The sequence below is a fragment of the Balearica regulorum genome, chromosome 2 (assembly GCF_011004875.1).
Source record: "Balearica regulorum gibbericeps isolate bBalReg1 chromosome 2, bBalReg1.pri, whole genome shotgun sequence".
Classification (NCBI taxonomy): Eukaryota; Metazoa; Chordata; class Aves; order Gruiformes; family Gruidae; genus Balearica; species Balearica regulorum.
The window spans coordinates 37380620-37400037 of NC_046185.1; the positions used below are offsets into that span (position 1 = coordinate 37380620).

The 19418-nt window shown below is 36.3% G+C and overlaps 1 protein-coding gene across 4 annotated transcripts in view; it reads right to left on the reverse strand.

Annotated features, from left to right (window-relative positions):
* C2H8orf34 (chromosome 2 C8orf34 homolog) overlaps positions 1–19418 on the reverse strand; it is a 201662-nt gene that overhangs the window by 60477 nt on the left and 121767 nt on the right. For all 4 annotated transcript variants that reach the window (XM_075743929.1, XM_075743927.1, XM_075743925.1 and 1 more), the window contains 2 exons: positions 5179–5264; positions 963–1036 (listed from right to left, as the gene is read on the reverse strand). In XM_075743929.1, the coding sequence (XP_075600044.1) occupies positions 963–1036; positions 5179–5264 (160 nt within the window). The remainder of the gene's footprint in view (positions 1–962; positions 1037–5178; positions 5265–19418) is intronic.

Below are 19418 nucleotides of genomic sequence, written 5' to 3' on the forward strand. Positions count from 1 at the left end.
TGCTTGCATAACTCTGGTTGGAAATACTGTATGTTCAGTATTATTTAGCTTTATTAGTAGTGCTTAATCAGCTGCCTGAAAAACTGCAGGATCAGTCTGCACTGTCATTTTTCTTTTTTTCCTTAGCTAACAAATACTGAGCCATTCTTTTCACTTACTCTATCCACACTGAAGTGCGCTATAAACTAGTATTGCTATGGTTGAACAGGAATTAATGTGTCCTCTTACAGGCATCTAAAATTTCACAAAAACAAAGAACTACTGTCAAGTTATTTGCCTTAGGAAAAAAACAATCCTTTCTTTAACCTGTATTCAAATTTCTGATGCAATACAACTGGCACCAAAATTCTGACTAAATAATTTTTTTAAAAAAAATTTATTGCTGGTTATATTTTCTGCAAACTGAAAATCTGCAAAGATTTTCTTGAATTTCAAAATAAAAGAACTGATGAAAATATTACCAAGCATAATACTGCATTCTTTAAAAAGATATATAAATTAGCCATACATAGACACCTCTTATTAGTTTCCAAGCAAATGTTACCAAAAAGCTAAATTATAGTTGAGATATTGTAATATCATACATATTTCATCATTAAATTTAGAGTTTGAATTATTTTGTTCTGTTAATTTTATAAAATTTGATATCATCTGGTAAAATGGGTATTTGACTATCATTTAAGAACATACAGACATAATATAAAATGACTGCACTTTCAATGGGAGCTATACATTTAAGTCCAACAACATATGGGTTTGTATGAAATGATAATAATTTATTTCAAAATATCACCTCTTCTAGAATGAAAAAATTAAAAGAGAACTAAAAATTCAGAGATGTTAGGTAAACTAAAAGTTTTCAACTCTCTAGGCAAGCACAACTTTTATCTTTACACAAAATCTAATTTTTATCAAACTATTTTTTAAAAAATACAGGATTATCCGTAAGGGAAGATACTTACAGATCCTGCCACTTGAGAGGCACTCTGAAATTCATCAGCATCTTCTGTAAGTGTTTCAACCCCAGGTACTTGAGCTGTTCCAAAGACGTAGAAGAGAAGTAAATCACTCTAATTAAGTAAGCATTAGTCACTTTGAAAATAAAATGCCTATAAATTAACTGCTGGGAAGGTAAATGTGGCTTCTGTAAACACACTGCTTTTCAGTTGCACTTCAATGGATTTTGATTTATGTCTGATTTTAATTTATAAGCTTAATGCAATGTGGAACAGTGTGTCTAACGATTAGAGTGATAAGCTTCCTTCAGCTGCCAAGGTGTCTCATAGTTTATTATTTTTATTATTAAAACTAAATACTGTTTGTTCTTTACACAAGTGAGTAGGAGATCTTCAGCTTTAATAAAATTGATAAAATTTTATTTAATTAATTCTGTTAAACTAATTAGACTATAGTTAAAATCCTTGAAGTAAGAGGTGCTGGTCACTTTGGGTAATGTTTAAAAGCTGTATTTTTTGCCCATACTGCCACATGTGTAAAACAACACGACTCTGTGAGAAGTCTAGAATGCCTCTTTGACACATACGTTACGACTTAAAACAGAATTTATGTACCTATGCCAGAGAAAGCAATTTCCCAGCAGCATGCTCTGCAGTTTCACTCTTTGCCTGACAGTCTGCTAGGCACTTAGATACTGTTCATAAGCAGCCTAAGAAAACCAGATGCCCTGATCTTCCCTAGGTTCTGCTGTTGTTCAGACACTTGGCGGGGAGGTTCTTATGTTTCCAGAGTGCCTTGATTTGTTAAACATCTCAGACTATACTTACTATAAAGACAGAACTCTACTGAATTATGGCAACTATGGTTACCACATTAATTTCAAACACAAAAGCAAGCGGGGGAAGAAGAGGTGATGATGATGCAAAGTTATGGTCAGAGAACTGTTCAGGAATTGGGAGATGATGCCACATTTTTGTCACTGCCATATCTAGTTCTCAACCCTAATTCCCACATATTTGCATTCTTATTAATTTATTACCCTGGTCATGCAGTTCCATCTGGAATAGCACCAGATGTGTTTCCTACAATCCTATTGAACATTCCCAGTTTCAAACTTTTCCTCTACATCCAAATGCCTGTTTTGAACGTTCTACTATATTAAAGGAAAAAAAAAAAAAAAAAGAAAAAGTAGAAGCTACACATCCTAGTCTGTTCAAGTTTCTTCAGGTAGAAACTTTCTAGTTTCTACAGGACAGAAGCATGAGCTTGCTAACTGCAAATTATAAAAACCAGTGACTCCTGTTTGATAGGAAATGAACTACTGATGTGAAATTTGCTTAGTAAAATTTATTTAGCAAATTAAATAGTATGTATCACAGCACAATCTGTAGATCTAATAACACAATAGAATAGGAAATACCACAGGTACAAACTGTGGCATAGTACCATATAAGCTATCATTTTCAGTTCAATTATATTATTCCAGGTACAACCATAAAAGAAACAAGTCTTTGCCCATACCTCAGAAATATGTGGAGTTGTGTACTACACTGCAACGTAACTCACTTTGCAAACAGCTTTTCTCAGACAAATTGAAGAGTGGGTTAGAAGTTTAGAAGTGCTACACTTTTCATTTATCCAATATTAAGAGTTTACTCCCTAATATATTATTGTATTTTAAACTTCCTTCTACAAAAATGCCTTGACTGCAAAGATCTTATTTGCAATAATGTCTTCTTTTCCTGCCTTATATCATGGCTTTCACTCAAAGGGTAAGGTACTTTTCAGCAGAAGAGACTGAAACAAGTGAAACAAGGTCTTATGGTACTGACAGACAACTGGGATTAAACGAACACTTATGCTTTAGTGATACTATTTTTAATATCCAATTTTTTTTAAAAAAATACACATTAGTAGATGACCTCTGCAATTCCCCCAACCTGTAAAACAGACTGGGGGTTGACAGATGCAGATTTTTACCGGATCAGTCCTCTTGCAGTGTCTATCTTTTGAAGCCTGGGTCGTTCTGCCCATCGATCTGTACAGAGCAAGAGCAAGGCTTAATGCAGAGTTGATCCAAGAGACAAACCGGACAGGCTCGGCATCTACAGGGGAAGTCTGTTGTGTGGTCACCAAAGCTGCTGCTTCTAATCAAAATCAAGAACCTATTACATTCTTCCCTTAGTTCTTTACTGTGAAGTGGTCCAATGGGAAAGAGAAAGAGTTTTGAGAGGTATAGTTTAGGACAGTAAAAAGAAACTGCAGCGTTAAAGCATCTTGTGTTCTCCGATCTTGAGACTTGATTTCCATCTCTCCTTTTTACTACTTAGATCGAACACAACTCTGTCCAATTCAGCAGGATTATACTAGAGGGAAATCAGTGTAGTGGTTAATTAGAACCAGATCCAAATTGCCAGTGGAGTCAGTATAGTGCCTGATGCTGCAGATGATCTTTTTATATAAGCTATTACACATTGACTTTATTAGGTGGAATTGCTTTAGTAAGCCTTATTTATAAGAGCTCTTAGATCAGATGTGCTGCCAATTACTTCTGAACCTAGTTCATCTAAAATCCACAGGAGAGATGCTCCAGATCTAACAACTTAACCATTTCCCACTAACGCAGAAACAGATAATTATCTAAAGAAAGCTACTCTCAACTTTGCTGTGCATCAGCACGTTGCTTGCATATTTTCTTGAACAAATGGTTTACATCAGCATTCCCCAATGCATAGTTTTCTCTCAGTAAGGTCATTGGTACTGATAAGTCAGAGCAGAAAATAAATTCAAATAAACCTAGTAAGTGAAATCTGTTAAGTCACTTTTTCATGATATAATACATTCTTAAGAGGACATAACTAAAAATTCAGTGCAACATGATGTCTTGGTTACCTAGAGTTTTCTAACAGTATCTTTAGGTCTCTTTTATCATCTTCATATACATAATATTCATTGAAAGTAAATATCAGATGCACAGAAAACAAGTAATGATGTGCTGCATTTATAGGAAATATTGATAAAATGTACAGCTGCCTGAGTTCTGTGCCTGTTTCCAGTCGGTGCCTACTTGTAAAATCCAGCCATGCTTTTGAGTGCAGTCACCAGTCTTGAGTCTCTCTTGCTGACAATCTTCATCAAGCTTGTAAGAACATCATATTTTGAGATTCTGAGTTCCCTATTAATTTTTTAATTGGTTTACAAATGAGGCAAGAGATGAGCAAAAGCTCAGGTTGCCATCATACCTAATAGCATGCCCAATAGTACTAAATAGCAGAAAGTTAGTAGGATAATTAAAACCAACAAAAGTTAGTTACAATTTGTTTTGCATTAATTACTCAATACAGCTAACTTGTCTGTGACTCCTAAAGACTAAACTGCAAGTCAAATCCTCCAATTTAATAGACTCGACTGGTTTTGCTCAACAGTAAGGGAACAGACTGAAAGATTTATCTTTGCAGATTCTCAGTCCAAACCTCTATTCCCTTCTGTCTCCATTCCAGCGACAACCAAGATAAAGTTAACCTTCATCAACTTAATCTTTCATAGGAAAGGAGGGCATTCTCTGGCAAGATATCCCTTAGGAAGTGCTTTCCATTAGATTTCAGTTGTTATTCTCTTCAAAAACCTGAGCAGAAACTGAAATAAGGCTGAGTGTCCTGACTGCAGATTAGCGCAATGTATGTTTGTATGAGGAGAAAAAATGTTCTTCAGACCTATTGTATAACCCCTTTATATTGTATTTTAATTCCAGTCAATGGTGCTTGGAGAAATCAGAGAAGCATTTCTGATAGTTATGTAACTTTTTATTTTTACTGTATATTACTTGAATCCTCTGGATGCATTTGTAGTATTAAATTAAATATTTCAAAGACCATTCTTTGGCATAGAGGCCAACTGGCAATGAACAGCCCATGTCTATGCTATTACGCTATTTTATATCCAAAATAGTGTGCTAACATACAGTCTACTAAGAATGAATCCTGGCCCAAGGTAGCTCCCAAACTATGCCTCAGAATTATTCTGGAGTGCCGATTTGCCATGACAAAACCCATGCTAGGGGCTCTTCTAACAGATTTGAAGTATAAATGATTGAGTTTAAATGCCCAGGAACACTCTCTGGAAGTGTTTAATCTTCTTTTACAGACATAGCCTCTACTCTTAAATTCAAGATGTTGGTGTTTGGGGTGTTTTAAATGAGCAGCAAATATTTATATAACTTACCATCAGAGTCTGACACTGCTGTCTCAGATGTTTGAGATACCACGGAGACATCTTCTGGCCTTTCTGCCAAATTATCTCCTTGCAATCTAAATTGTGGAAGAATGAAATGAAAACATTTGCAATCGTATTCCATAGATATGACACAGACGACTGTTATCTCTGATTATGTACCCTACTCATAATGTTGTCCTAATTAAAAGGGTACCTTTGCTGAGAAGCCAACGTCTATGGTTCAATCATATCATCCCAGATTGTCCAGTAACCAAAACAAGCCTCTATGAAACAGTCAACTGAATCCTAGCTTACATATTTTTGTAAGACTTATTTTAACAATGGTGGTGTTTTGGTGATATCATGTGCATATGAAACTATAAGATTTCTTCACTACATTCAAAAATATTTTAATTGAACTGGACTGTACTGGGTGTCTGCATCAAGGTGCTGGCAGTGGGGGGGCTGCAGTGGCAGCCTTGGTGAGGGGAGGCCGGGGCTGCCCTGTGCCAGACACAGCCACTTCCATCCAGCTTCCAAAAGAAAAAACAAAGGGGGAGAACATAGTTAAGGGAGAGCAAACAATGTCACACAGACAGAAGAGCAGGGAATGGAATGAGTGGGAACACCAAGGTCAGAGAAGGAGGTGCTCCACGCTCTGGAGCAGATACTCCCCTGTAGCCCATGGAGAGGAGCACGCCAGAGCTGACATCCACTGCAGCCCGTGGAAGACCCACACCAGAGCAGGTGGATATATCCTGGAGGGACTGTGGCCCGTGGAGAACTCACAATGGAGCAGATTTTCTTCCTGAAGGACTGCAGCCCGTGGGGAGAGCCAACATCAAAGAAGGGGAAAAGCGTGCGGACGAAAGAGCGGCAGAAAGGAGCTGCTATGGACTGACCCCAGCTCGCCATTCCCCGTCCGCTCTGTGCCATTCCAGGGGTAGGGAGAGGAGTATCTGTTCTTTTAAATGAGCATCCCAAGAGTCCCACCATCCTTCTTCAGGTTCTTATGAATCCTGAGTACAAATTCTGCTCTGAAGAAATGGTTTGTAGCTCTTGACACAATATAACCTTTATGCAAATAGAAGTTATCTTACCTTGAATTTATTCAGACATGAAAAGAATAAGAAAAATGCAATTTTGCAAAGCTCAGGAATCATAAAAATGCACTGAAGTTAAGACCTTGGGGAAAGAAAGAGCTTATCTCTTAAAGAAAAAGTTCCTTTCACTCTGTGTTCTCACTCTCTGCAGCTGTTTTACACTTTGAATTAACGTTTTAAACCAGGCAGAACCCCCATATCTGCCCTATCTGAATTTCACATTTTATGACTCTCAGAGTTATCTAAAATATATTTGGATCGTAAGTCATTTATTTGTTTGTACCTTATGCATACAGCCCTCCCCACTCCCCCAATTACTTTATTTCCTTTTATTGCTCCTGGGATGATTTATTTATGATGGCAAGCTGAATGTAAATTCATAATGTCTGTTACCTGAGGAGTCAGTTCCACAGAACACAGAACTCCTCAAGGCAACACAAGTGTAAAACTTAGGAGCTGTAAACCTTTTTTTTGAAAACGACTTGAATGAATCCTTTATAGCTCTATACCTGGTTTGTAATATTCTAGTTACCAACTCTTTAAAAGCTTAGCTTGTCAAACAGGCTGTTCTAAAGATGACAGTCAAACAGAAGCAAATAACTTCGTACCATTATTTATAAAGATATTCAAATAGGGATAAAACAAATTGCAAATGAAATAACCACCCAAAAAAGGAAGATGTCAAAAAAAAATCACATAATTTTCCTTTGCATTAAATTTGATCTGTCCTCCTTCATTACATACATATGCTGCTTTCTGCAAGCACATATTCAAGCTTATATGGATACGCATGGAATCAGAGGAATCAGAAGTGATGTACTGTTCTCTGCAGCCATGTTGATAATTTGTGTTTAATTACAAGGAAAATTACTCCAATCTTCTCTGCTTATATTGCAGTCATAAAAAAAAATTATCTCTAGAAGTAGGGGCTGCTCCTTTTCAGAAGAATTTTCAAGATTTTATAATACGTTCCCATTCTGAGCTTTCATAAATCCAAACCATACATGAACAACTGAAATTATTCTCATCTTATTCTAGAAATTGCATGTATTTAAGTGGCCCACTGCCTCATGAAAACCATGGGAAAAAAAATCTTTTCAATGTATCTAGTCAGAAAAGCCATTTCATATGATTTCCCTTTGTAGGAGGAAATGGCTGGGTGAACTGGGTGGATGGATGGGTGAATAAGATGTCTATATCTGGACCTCATTTTCACATTCAATTTTCAACTTATTTATGTACGTGGATTTGTATTCTAATAGATTCTTACGTGACTCGAGCAACAAAAAAAGTAACAAACACTTTGCTTGCCAAAAGAATTCTGTTACTTGGAAGATTCTGATTTCTTCTTCAATAGTAAAACTATTAATCAGACACCTCCACAGTAAAATGAAAACACTTAAAAATTCTTAAGCAGTAGATTATAAAGAAGCACACATCTAGAAGAGCTTCTGAATGCTTCCGCAGCTCATTATACAATCAGAGATGTATTTTCTAATCTGTCCTTGTTTATGCTACTTTCTTCCCTGGTTCATTCTTGCTGAATGTCTTCCAAGAAAAGCGTGTTGCACCATGCTGCAAACATCATTAATGTTGGAAGGCCTAAAGCTATGAGATCCACTTATCTGGTCCCTGGTACTACAAAAGCATTTTCATCTCCAACTCTTTTTCTTGCAGACTAGTTGTACCTAGAAATGTAAACTCCAAGGTACACTTGATTCTTTATTGCCAGATACCAGATAGAAATTCCTTTAGCAAAAAAAAAAAGGTAAAATGATGACCAAAATGTTTTGTTGGAATTTTTAATCCACTGCTTTGGAAAAGGCAATTATAAAAAGAGCAATGTATATCAGAATCACATACTTGTTCACAAAACTATCTAAAAAAAAGTTGAGCTTTTCCAAACTGGTGGCTAGCTTTGAAAATCTTGGCTGTTATTTTCAACATGTACTCTTAATTTAAAAAAAAAAAAAATAAAGAAAGAAAGGAAAAAAAATAAAGAAAGAAAGGAAAAAAAAAAAAAAGGTTACCCCAAAATTACTATCTTACTAATACTTTATGGACTATTTCAGTTATTAACTGAAACATTATTTCAGCTATTAATTATTTTAATGAGAGTCTAAACTGGATACCTGATAGCCACCATTTTTTCTATATACATTCTGTTTATAGCATGATCTCTTGCTTAGGGATCATTGTTTTAGTTACATTCAACCAGCTGCATGTAGGAGCTTCAAGAGCTACAAAGCCAAACAACCTCCAGGCAAATATTTTAATTTCCTTTGACCCAAAAATGCATTCTGTAGGACTTGTTCCAAGAAAACTTCAAGAACTTCAGGACCAAAGACATCCTGAGTAAGTTCTACAGGATGGGTGCAGCAGCATTATACCAGGTCTATCGCTACAAACAAGCTTGTGGGTGTGTGAAACACAGTCATACTGTCAGCATGATTTAGAAAATATGATACTGTAAGAGTATGCAAAAAGAGGACAAAAAGATTTAATCTAGATTCCTTGAATGAGTCACAGCATAAGAAAATGCTATATTGCCTCATCACAGGAAGGAAACAGCAAAGAGGAAAAACAGAGTCAAGATGAGATTATAGATTTTTTTTTTATCCACTACTTTGAAAAGGTCTTGTCACACTCCTGAACAATCTATAAGCACTCACAGTATTATCTAAGAAATGATAGTGACTGAAGTCAGTGAAAAGAAAACATGCTGATTCCTTTAGGATTCAGATTAGGAAAATACTTCCTCTTGACTTGACACCTGAAAAAACAATGTTCTCTAGAAACGTTTAAGATTTATCACCTTATCAAAGATTTTATATTATGTCCATGTAAGTTGCCTTTATCTACTATGTTAATTATTCTATCAATGATGGTGCAGTATTTGGAAGTAAAAGTAACCTACCTCCTCCCCCCCAAAAAACCCTAACTGGTTTTTTTTTTCTTGTCTAAAAGTTCAGCCATCTTAAATTTTCACTAGAAAAAGGAAAAATTTCTTCAGCATGCACAAAGATTAAACAAAACAAATATTGCAGTTTTGATTCAGTAACATAGATTACTCTTTGGTTTAAAATCAGGCCCATGTTAAGTACGTTGCTGAACTGGAGATTTTAGGATTGTTTTCTTTCTTAAAACATAGATTGTTGGAGAATGGGGCATGTTATCAAGATGAGGATATTACAATTTGATGTTTCAATAGAAGTCACCTATTTTACCAGATTAAAAAACCCCTAAGATTAAATTATAATTTGACTCCAAGTTGCTAATGAGGTTAATTCCATGATTTATGTTGCATAACCTCTCACCAATGAGACTGTGTGAAATAACCTATATAAAACCCCAATTTGACTAATATGACAATCTCTTTTTGAACATCTTCACTATTTCCCTAGCAATTTTGACTGCCTCAGAACACATTGTTCTGTGGTATCACAATTACCAACAGTCTTACCGAAACACTTGTAAATCCCTATGATTACAGAGGTGGAAAACAACTCACTGACTCATTAATTTCATCCTGTGGACAATGCAAGAAGCACTATCCTAGAGACGTATCAGGTACTCTAATTCCATATCTTGTAAAAAAAAAAAACCAAACCAAAAATGGTGAAAAAAAGCAGACTAATGGCCATAAAAGTTTCAACTTATTTCCATTTTCAAGATGACAGAATGTTCTAAGGGAATTTTACAGGGATTAAATATGCAGCGCGTAAGTATCTGTAACATGAATTTAGTGACAGGGATGTTGAACGCCATGCAGGTGGGCTAAGGATTCAGTGCAAATTGCATTTCCTGCCTGGTAGATGAGCTCTTTTGAGTGGAGTCCAGCTGGAAGAGACTGATCAAGTGCTAAAAAGTCTCAAGCTTCTCTTGTGCCTGACCTTTCAGAAAGACCCATTCTAGCACTCAAAGACAGACTCTTGAGCTTTTCTGATGGTGCAACTTAATGAGGAAATGCCTCATGGACTAACTTTATTTCCCTTCATAGCAACCTCCTCATCCTCCCACACTGTTTCAAAGGCACAGTAACATCCTCGTGGCAAGCAGATCATTACTATCAAGAGAACACAGAGTGCATCTTGATCTTTCTTCTAGCACTGCTTCGCAGCTGGAAATAAATTGGCATAGTATGAGCAGTCATGCTGCAAGACCAGCTTTGCTTTGAGCTTGAACAGTCATCCAGCATATCGTTTGTTTCTAGATCGTACTGTCTGCTTGAATCAGATTACAGAGTCAGATTCTTCCATGTATTTGCATAAAGCAAAGAGTGTTCTGTTAGCACTAGAGAAGGAATGAATAAGTAGCATGAATGAATACATGCTGTAAGGCTTTTTTAAAGTCAACAATGAGATTTCCATAGCTGCAACATATTCCCCATTAGATGACTTTGGAAAAACTCAGCGCCTCCCTTTTAATTTCTTAAATTTACCAGTAAGTCCTTTTGATACTATAACATGTTACTTAATTATGCCAAAAATAATACACTTAGAGCTATCTACATAATTTTATCTAATTACAGCTATACAGAAATAGACACAAGAAAAGACCCTTACATAAGGAAGGTCTGTTCTCTGCAATATGCAAATCTTTGAAGTGACATCTACTTTTTCTAACATAGTTCACTAAGACATATTTCTTAGTGATCTTGTCTTCTAATGAAACTGATATTACTTAAGCACACTGTGTGGTGAAACTTGTCACTACTATCTGAAAGTTAGTCCTTCCCAAAACTTGACATATTTGACAAGAAAATAAATGTTGATGGTATCCTAAGTCCAGATGAGTTTATTCTCTTTACTGTAACCAGCTCCACGGCATGTCATTACACTTATCCATTCTTTCTGTGTGACAGAATTAGTGGTCTTGTTTTCATATCTCTCTGATACCCATCAATATCCAATGTACATGAGGTATTAAGAGCACAGCTTCTTGACATTATGGTAATTCCTTGTACTAGAAAGGTGTTAGACTGATGACCTCACTTAGAAGCTGAAAAGAAAGAGACAAGATGATCCTACAAAACAATTTCCAAAATCCATCTAACAGCATCCTAAAATGACTAATTATAATGGGTACCTAAAAAAGTATGAGTATAGTGGGGATGGAAGGAGAGAGTAATGCTAGAGGAGCTGCGATTTCTCCACTTGTACTGCCCCTAAAACAATACAGTAGCCTTCATACAGCTGCAAAGTTAATAGACAATAGGATACTGGAATTAAACTATATGTTGGGAAAAAAAAACCTAACAGAGAACAGTTGAGGAAGCTGAATTAAAATTGTGGTTTTTCCTACATGATTACATGTTGTCATGCATTTTCAGATTTGAAATTTGTGGAAAAATTTATGCTTGGGCAAAACTGATTTTTAAGAGGTAAACTAAAATCCTGCTTTAAAGGCAACCATGGGTATGTCTATACTTGAGTGTGTACATGACTGCAAGTACAGATGCAGGACAAATTCCTACCTAAGAACTCCTCCAGTGCACTAAATTGCTAATGTAGACATACACCATGACTGTCCTCTATGTCAACACTGTTGTCCTAAGATACTCTTAAAATTCAATTAAATGAAATTAAACTCCATGTTATAGCAGAATACTACAATAAAAAAAAATAATAAAAAGATCACTGGTGACCACCATTCTCACAATATTAATGGATTAGAAGAAAAAAAACCACAAAGTACTTCTAACGACTACATCAGATTCATAAAAATAATTTAAAACACTTAACCACAAGCACAGGTACTTTCTAACATCATGGCATAATGAGAAGGAATAAAGAATCCTGAAAACAAAGAAATAGAAATGTTTCTGATACCTAATATTGACATATATGCTCTTTAGTATTTGTTCTTTGTGTAAACTAATAATTATAAATTATTGTAAATTGCCTTGTGCTAGTGTATAGTAGAGGTTGTGCATTAGGAAATTTTTGTGTCATATCAAATATTAAACAGCAGAGGAGATTCACCTTCAGAAGAGGGTGATTATTCACTCACAGACAGAGGTATTTGGATTATATTTAGATTAACACTATTCTGATATAGTATTCCAGAAACACGTCACTTAAATAAGCAAATACCCATTATATTGCTCCCAAAAATGAACAAAACCCCAGACCAAAGAGATGAAGGGTTATACTTTTTGGAGAAGCTCTCCTTTAATCCTCAAATGAACAACTACAGGCAAGAGTTAGATATTACTGTGTACATGACTGTCCTTCAAATTCTGGTACATGACTACGGGACATCTTCTTTATAAACATAGCAAACTAGAGCTGGACAAATTTGCTCACATTCTGATGTTCCCCAGAGGTGAACAACAACAAAAACTTTGAAATTCCACTTGAGAAGAAATCTTGAAAACCTGTTATTTCAAGACAATACAAATGCTTCTGCTGGCTTTTCTAATAAAGGAAAATTCCTCCAGGGGCTCCAAGACAGTAAAGGGCACTTCCCGAGGAGGAAGTGGGAAATTACATGCCTGAGAATTGCAGCTCCAGCCATTCTCTCTGCTCTGCCCTGTGTCAGCTAAATTTTGTTGAGTCTGGATAATTTCTGTAAAATATTTTGGTTTCTGTGAATCATTATTTCCTAAAGAACACACATTTCATTGGAAAATTCCTGATCTGCTTTACTGAAGACTTAGCCGACTTCTTTTAGATAAATATGGTGAGAAGTAGGGGAAAGTTCAGGAAAGAATCCTTAAATCTTTCAGGAAAAAGAGCAATAAAGCTGTTTTCATGTTCACCCAAGATCAGTGTACATTTTCAAGGCTATAACAGCAAAGAAAAGTTCTCAACTGTAAAAAGAGAGGTAGTGCCATGTTTATATTTGAATGTTAATTAAGGAGATTTTGGTTTGTTGAATCACTGATTTTGCTTAAATTATTTCAAAGTACAGAATCATAGAATCATTTAGGTTGGAAGAGACCTTTAAGATCATCGAGTGCAACCGTAACGTTTAACTATGCTCTTGAAAAAAACCTAACAAGTACCTCAGTGATTTACAGTTAGTTTCTTTATGAAGTAGTTATTAATTTTGTTCAAAAACTGTAATATACATTTTGTAAGATTAAGGAATATAATGAACTTATTAACAAAAGAAACTTATTAAAAATATAAGATGATGGTGTTTCTTTGGCAACCAAAGTGAATTTCAGTCAGATGAGGAGAAGGATTAAGTGGACTTATTAGACTTCCTTTTTCAAATCATCTGCTTCCTTTCTGTAATTTAAAGCATTACATCTTCATCTAATCTCTCTCTCCAATATCATTGTAATACTGAATTATAATTTCCCTAGAACAAGTACATACATAACTCCAGGGAAGTTATAGCAACAGAAAGCAGACAACAAAAGTCTTGAAAGCCCTGACGTGTTTTTAGGTTACACTGAATGTTTCCTTGCACCTTTCCCTAGCAACCTCAACACCACACCAGTAACAGAACTCCAAGCTTTATAATCATTTGTCCTGACTTGCCTATATTAGGGTGAGTTTATTTCATTCTTTGTTCCCAAACGTACTGATCCAAATTCTGATCTCATGTACCTTGACTTACTGTCTCCACAAGTTCTGCACTCCTTTACACTGCTGTAAAATCCAAAGCTTCTCCAGCACCTAAACATAAAGCCAGGAATTTCTAACCTTTTCCATTTGTTCTACTAATGTCTTTTACAAAAATAAAAATGTTAAAACCGTGCCAGCAAAATTCTTAGTGTATTCACAGGTACAGAGACAAAAAGATGTCAGTTTTCCAGCACAGACTATGCCAGTTATTATAATGGTAAAATTATATTAAATAAATATTATTAAACAATATACAGGCAAAAGTAGTCTCTCTCTGGCAAAACTCACCATCTGCTTTAGCTACATACTCTAGCTTCCTAATGAAGGTTAGGTTTTAAAAGAAGTTTATACAAATTTCATATCAAGGAACTATAGAAGAAAAATGTCTTAGATCTATGGGGGCATGTCCTGGTTTCAGCTGAGAGGGTTAATTTTCTTCATAGTAGCTAGTATGAGGATACGTGTTGGATTTGTGCTGGAAACAGTGCTGATAATATAGAGTTGTTTTTGTTCTGTGGACCTGTTGTTGAGCAGTGTTTACATGGGGCCAAGGCCTTTTCTGCTTCTTGCACTGCCCTGCCAGTGGGATGGCTGGGGGTGCACAAGAAGTTGGGAGGGGACACAGACAGGACAGCTGACCCCAACTGACCACAGGGATACACCATACCATATGACGTCATGCTCAGTTTATAAGGAGCTTGGGGGAAGAGGAAAAGGGGGGGCAGCGGCATTCGGAGCGATGGCGTTTGTCTTCCCAAGTCACCGTTAAGTGTGATGGAGCCCTGCTTTCCTGGAGATGGCTGAACACCTGCCTGCCCATGGGAAGTGGTGAATGAATTCCTTGCTTTGCTTTGCTTGTGCACATGGCTTTTGCTTTACCTATTAAACTGGCTTTATATCAACCCACGAGTTTTCTCACTTGAACTTTTCCAATTCTCTCCCCCATCCCGATGGGGAGGTGTGAGCGAGCAGCTGCGTGGTGCTCAGCTGCCGGCTGGAGTAAAACCACGACAGGGCAAAAACCAGAGGATTGTGAATTCAGTAATTAATGACAGTGACTGGCACTTCTCAAGCCCAAAGTAGTAATGGGAAAGCTCTGCAGCATGTCACCTTGTTATATTAAAAAAACAACACCCAACAGTGTCATCACTTCTGTTTTCACCATGGACTAAAATATAGGAAGCATCTGCATCAAAGAGAAATGAAGCATGAGGACTACTGGATTATCCTGCAGAACGTTATCCAGGAAGGCAGATGTTTCCAAAATTAAACTATAAGACTGCATGAATAAATACAGATATTTAACAAAATTTCTGAATAAAATGTAGGAGTATAAACTTAGTAACATATTCAGCATGTTTCTGACAGAGATTTAAAATTCCTTTAAATCCACTTTAAAGAAGTGGTGCAAAGCTCTCGGGCAGGAGTGTGTTGTTACTGCCATCAATTCTATTTAAGTGACATATACAGCATTCGTATTCCTTGAGTTTCACCCTGACCTAAGGTACAGTTAATCTATACAACAACTCAATTTTCACTGATACTATTTGGATCACAGTCTGTTTCTCATTTTTGCACTCACTTTCTTAATGGCCCTATTTCTCAGTGCTTGTACAATGAAACACAGCAAATGATTTGAAAATTCATTAAAATTGTAGTTAAAAATGGGTTTTAGTTGAAGTCCATTCTCCTTCTGCAAATTAAAACCGTTATTTTCCAGTCACTCTTGAAGATTTTTGTGGAAAGTTTCCATGTCACCTATAAGTAATTCACAGCCATAATGTTTTCAGCTGGTAAAACTAGAATATCCACTTGCTCAGCAAAACTTACACATTGACATAGCCTGCAAAATAATCTTTTCTGTGTGCTGTTTGCCTTTTCAAAATGTCTCAATGCAGGTCTTTGTGCATTTAAATAAGTACACTCTGCAGCTATTTCTGGGGAGAACCAAAAGTGGAAATATATTTCCCAGAGTAAGGAATCCATAAAGAGACTGAATTATCTAATCCTTTTACAAGATGGGGAATTAAGCCATTCTTATGGCAATCTTTTATCTGCTGCTGGCTTCAAACCATTATCTCACAGGAGAAAAATTACAGTCTTTGTCAGTCTTTTCAGACTTAACACTCTTTCTTCCCCTGTGAACCATTTTTTCTAGGACTTGTGAAAGAGTTTTGTGTGTGTGTGTGCATGTGTGTCTTTTAAGAGCTATAATTAAACTGTTACCCAGAGCTTCAAATTATGACCAACAAGCTTCCCCAAGCTCATGATCTCCTGGCTTCCTCCCTATATCGTTCGCATCCAGAAGCAGCTGCTATTGCTGATATACATCACAGTGTAGCACCAAACAGAAAGAATCTATAAACATTGCAATAAAGAATTAGCTTGCAAAGCACACATCAAAGAGAGCAAGGAAAAAGAAGGAGGGAAAGCCTTGGGAAAGCACTTGGCTCTTTAAGTTATTGAGGGGTTTAAGCGTGTTTTATAGGAGAAAAGAGAGATGTCTTGACAAGATCTACACATGAAGGACAGGATGAAATGGACGTTATGTTACCCTCTATTGAATTTGGAGACAGTACAATAATTTTCAGGACTAGACAAAGTAATATTGGACTCATTTTCAAATATGCTCCTATTGCTTTCATTATTACCAATCAAGACTGGCACATTCAAAAGAACTAAAAAGTCCTTTAAGTCTACTCTCCTTAGGATTTCTCAACAGCATTCTTACATGTTTACAAGTGTATCAACCTCCTCATTCCAGTTCTATCTTTTTATAAGCTGAGATAAAAAAATGTCAGTATAGCTAGAGTTGAACAGTAGATGTTCTAGTGACACATCATTAATTCACAGCATCTTATACTGTATTCTTCCTTCATAACCAAAACCAGATACTAATTCCCTGTCAGTAAAGTGACAGTAGGGCTATCTCCAGATGCACTTGGCACACTAAGTGCCACATTTCCAAAAATAGTCCTATCATAAGAACAATATGTTAGTACATATGTACAAGATGCAATTCACATGCAAATTTTATATATCTGGTGTACACGTTTCAAGTATAACAGTGTATTTTCACTAACATGCAAATACTTATCTTTCTTGAAACAAACAGTTCTCTCATTTTGTCTTGTGCTGAATGATAGTTATTTATGTGAAAAACAAGAAGTCCATCCTACACATGTAAGCTTTAAGGAAGTAAAGTAGCTGCTAAATCAAACTCAGAGGGAAATGCTTTGTCTCTGAAAATACTATGTAATGCAAGGACACAGACACACACTGTTCCTTTTAAAGAGATATATACTTCATCTGAAAATACTGGTTTTCTTCACAGTTTACATAACTCTTCATAACAATGTTTTTATTATCACAGTATTTTCACAGAACCATAGAATGGCTTGGGTTGGAAGGCACCTCAAAGATCATCTAGTTCCAACCCCCCTGCCATGGGCAGGGACACCCTCCACTAGACCAGGTTGCCCAAAGCCCCATCCAACCTGGCCTTGAACACCTCCAGGGATGGGGCATCCACAACCTCTCTGGGCAACCTGTTCCAGTGCCTCACCACCCTCACAGTAGAGAATTTTTTCCTTATATCTAATCTAAATCTACCCTCTTTTAGTTTAAACCCATTACCCCTTGTCCTATCTCTGCACTCCCTGATAAACAGTCCCTGACCATCTTTCCTGTAGGCCCCTTCAGGTATTGGAAGGCTGCTATATGGTCTCCCTGGAGCCTTCTCTTCTCCAGGCTGAACAACCCCAACTCTCTCAGCCTGTCCTCATAGGAGAGGTGCTCCAGCCCTCTGATCATCCTTGTGGCCCTCCTCTGGACTTGCTCCAACTTTGTGGAACTTCTGATAGGTCTGAATTTAATGCTTGGTGGATTTACCCAGTGGGAAATTCTGGTAAAAAAGAAGGAGGAAAGAGGTCTGGTGCTCCTAGGATTTCTGTCCGAGCACTTGATATAAATCTCCTGTCTTATATTGTTCCCTGCCCAAGACGCAGTTAAGATTTTAAAAGAATGGCCAAGGCCTCTCAATTTTCAAAACACACATTCATTGGGAGTTTGCCATAAAATTAATTAAGGTTTGGGATTAAAAATGATAGTATCTTGTGCATTGTAGAGGTCAAACTCAGATCTATGAACTCAAAAAATCATTTGAAATCACACTGATATTCTTCATTTTGCATATAGTAAGATGTTCAAAAGAAACACAAGTCAGTGAAAGAAAAGGCAAGCCAGGGTATTACTCTGGCAACTTAGCAAATCAGCCTACTAACTCTTAAAAACTAGTTTATGTATGTTCTCTGTCTCTGATAACTACTAGGACCAGGAAAAACATTTTCTGAATTATTTTTTTCTTTAGTTCTTTTAAAAAAAAAAAAAAAAAGGAAAACACAAGTAAGAAAACACGAGTGTACAAGTGGTACACCACTCTAGAAAAGGAAAGATAAAGTGATTTATTTCAGCTGTATTTAACACTTATAAAATCAAGAGAAGACAATGAAGACACTATTGTGGTTATTTATGCATCAAAGCTGGGCAAATTAATCACTGCCCAGATTCAACTCAGCCAGAAAGCTAAATTAATTTTTTTTTACTAGTATTTCTTTTCTTGTCATTCTTTCAGTTTTTCTAGCTTATAAGAAGTTCTTAGTAGCAAAAGGAAAAATATGGGTTTTCTCCACAATTTTCCAAAGTGAAAGGAGATTTTTAAAAGTTACAAAGCACTACTATACAGAGTTTCATTTGCTTGTTTGCCACGCTTAAAAGGGAAAAGATGCAAATAAAACACTTTGTCTAGGACAAGGTCTGTGAAGCTAGCACAAACAAACATGAGGAAAATTCAGCTCTTTGAAACAAGAGGTCCAATAAAACTAAGGTTACAAAAGAAGAAAATAAAGGAGAAAAAGAATGAAAAATAGTGACTTGAGTCATCTGGAATGTTTAGTTCTTTCTCCTCTGTAAGAACAGCCACTTAGAAATAGCACGCAGACAGAAAGCTAATACGAAACACAAGACAGGAAAGAAAAAAATAGGTATATATAATCAAAAGGTTTGGTAACATTTGAAGACATAAACTTCCTACCATTCTGTGCATGACTTCCAATCAGAGAATTTCCTGTCCCGTCTGCCCCCAAATGATTTCTGTACCAACCACTTTACTTTGGAAACATTTTTTCCATTGGTACTTTGAAGTCATTTATTCCCAAATTTTAGGAATATTAACAAACCAGAAGTTTCTGCCAGAAACTGAGTCACTAAGCTGGCCTTACCATTACTGGGCAGACATACAAAACCCATTCTTTATGCAAATACATGTACCAAACCACACATATACCTGTATCCATTCCCCAGTATTACATCACAGTGTACAGAGCCAAACCAGGGATTATATGGAGGATTTGAGAGGTTATTCTGACACATCTGTATATTATTGATTAATTAGAAATATAAATTGTATGACAGGATATCGTCATGTTTCCTACCTTTCTGCTGCATGAATAGACAGAAATTAGCTGTTTCCTTTAAAAGATGACATGTTTCAAAGTTATTTGCAGAT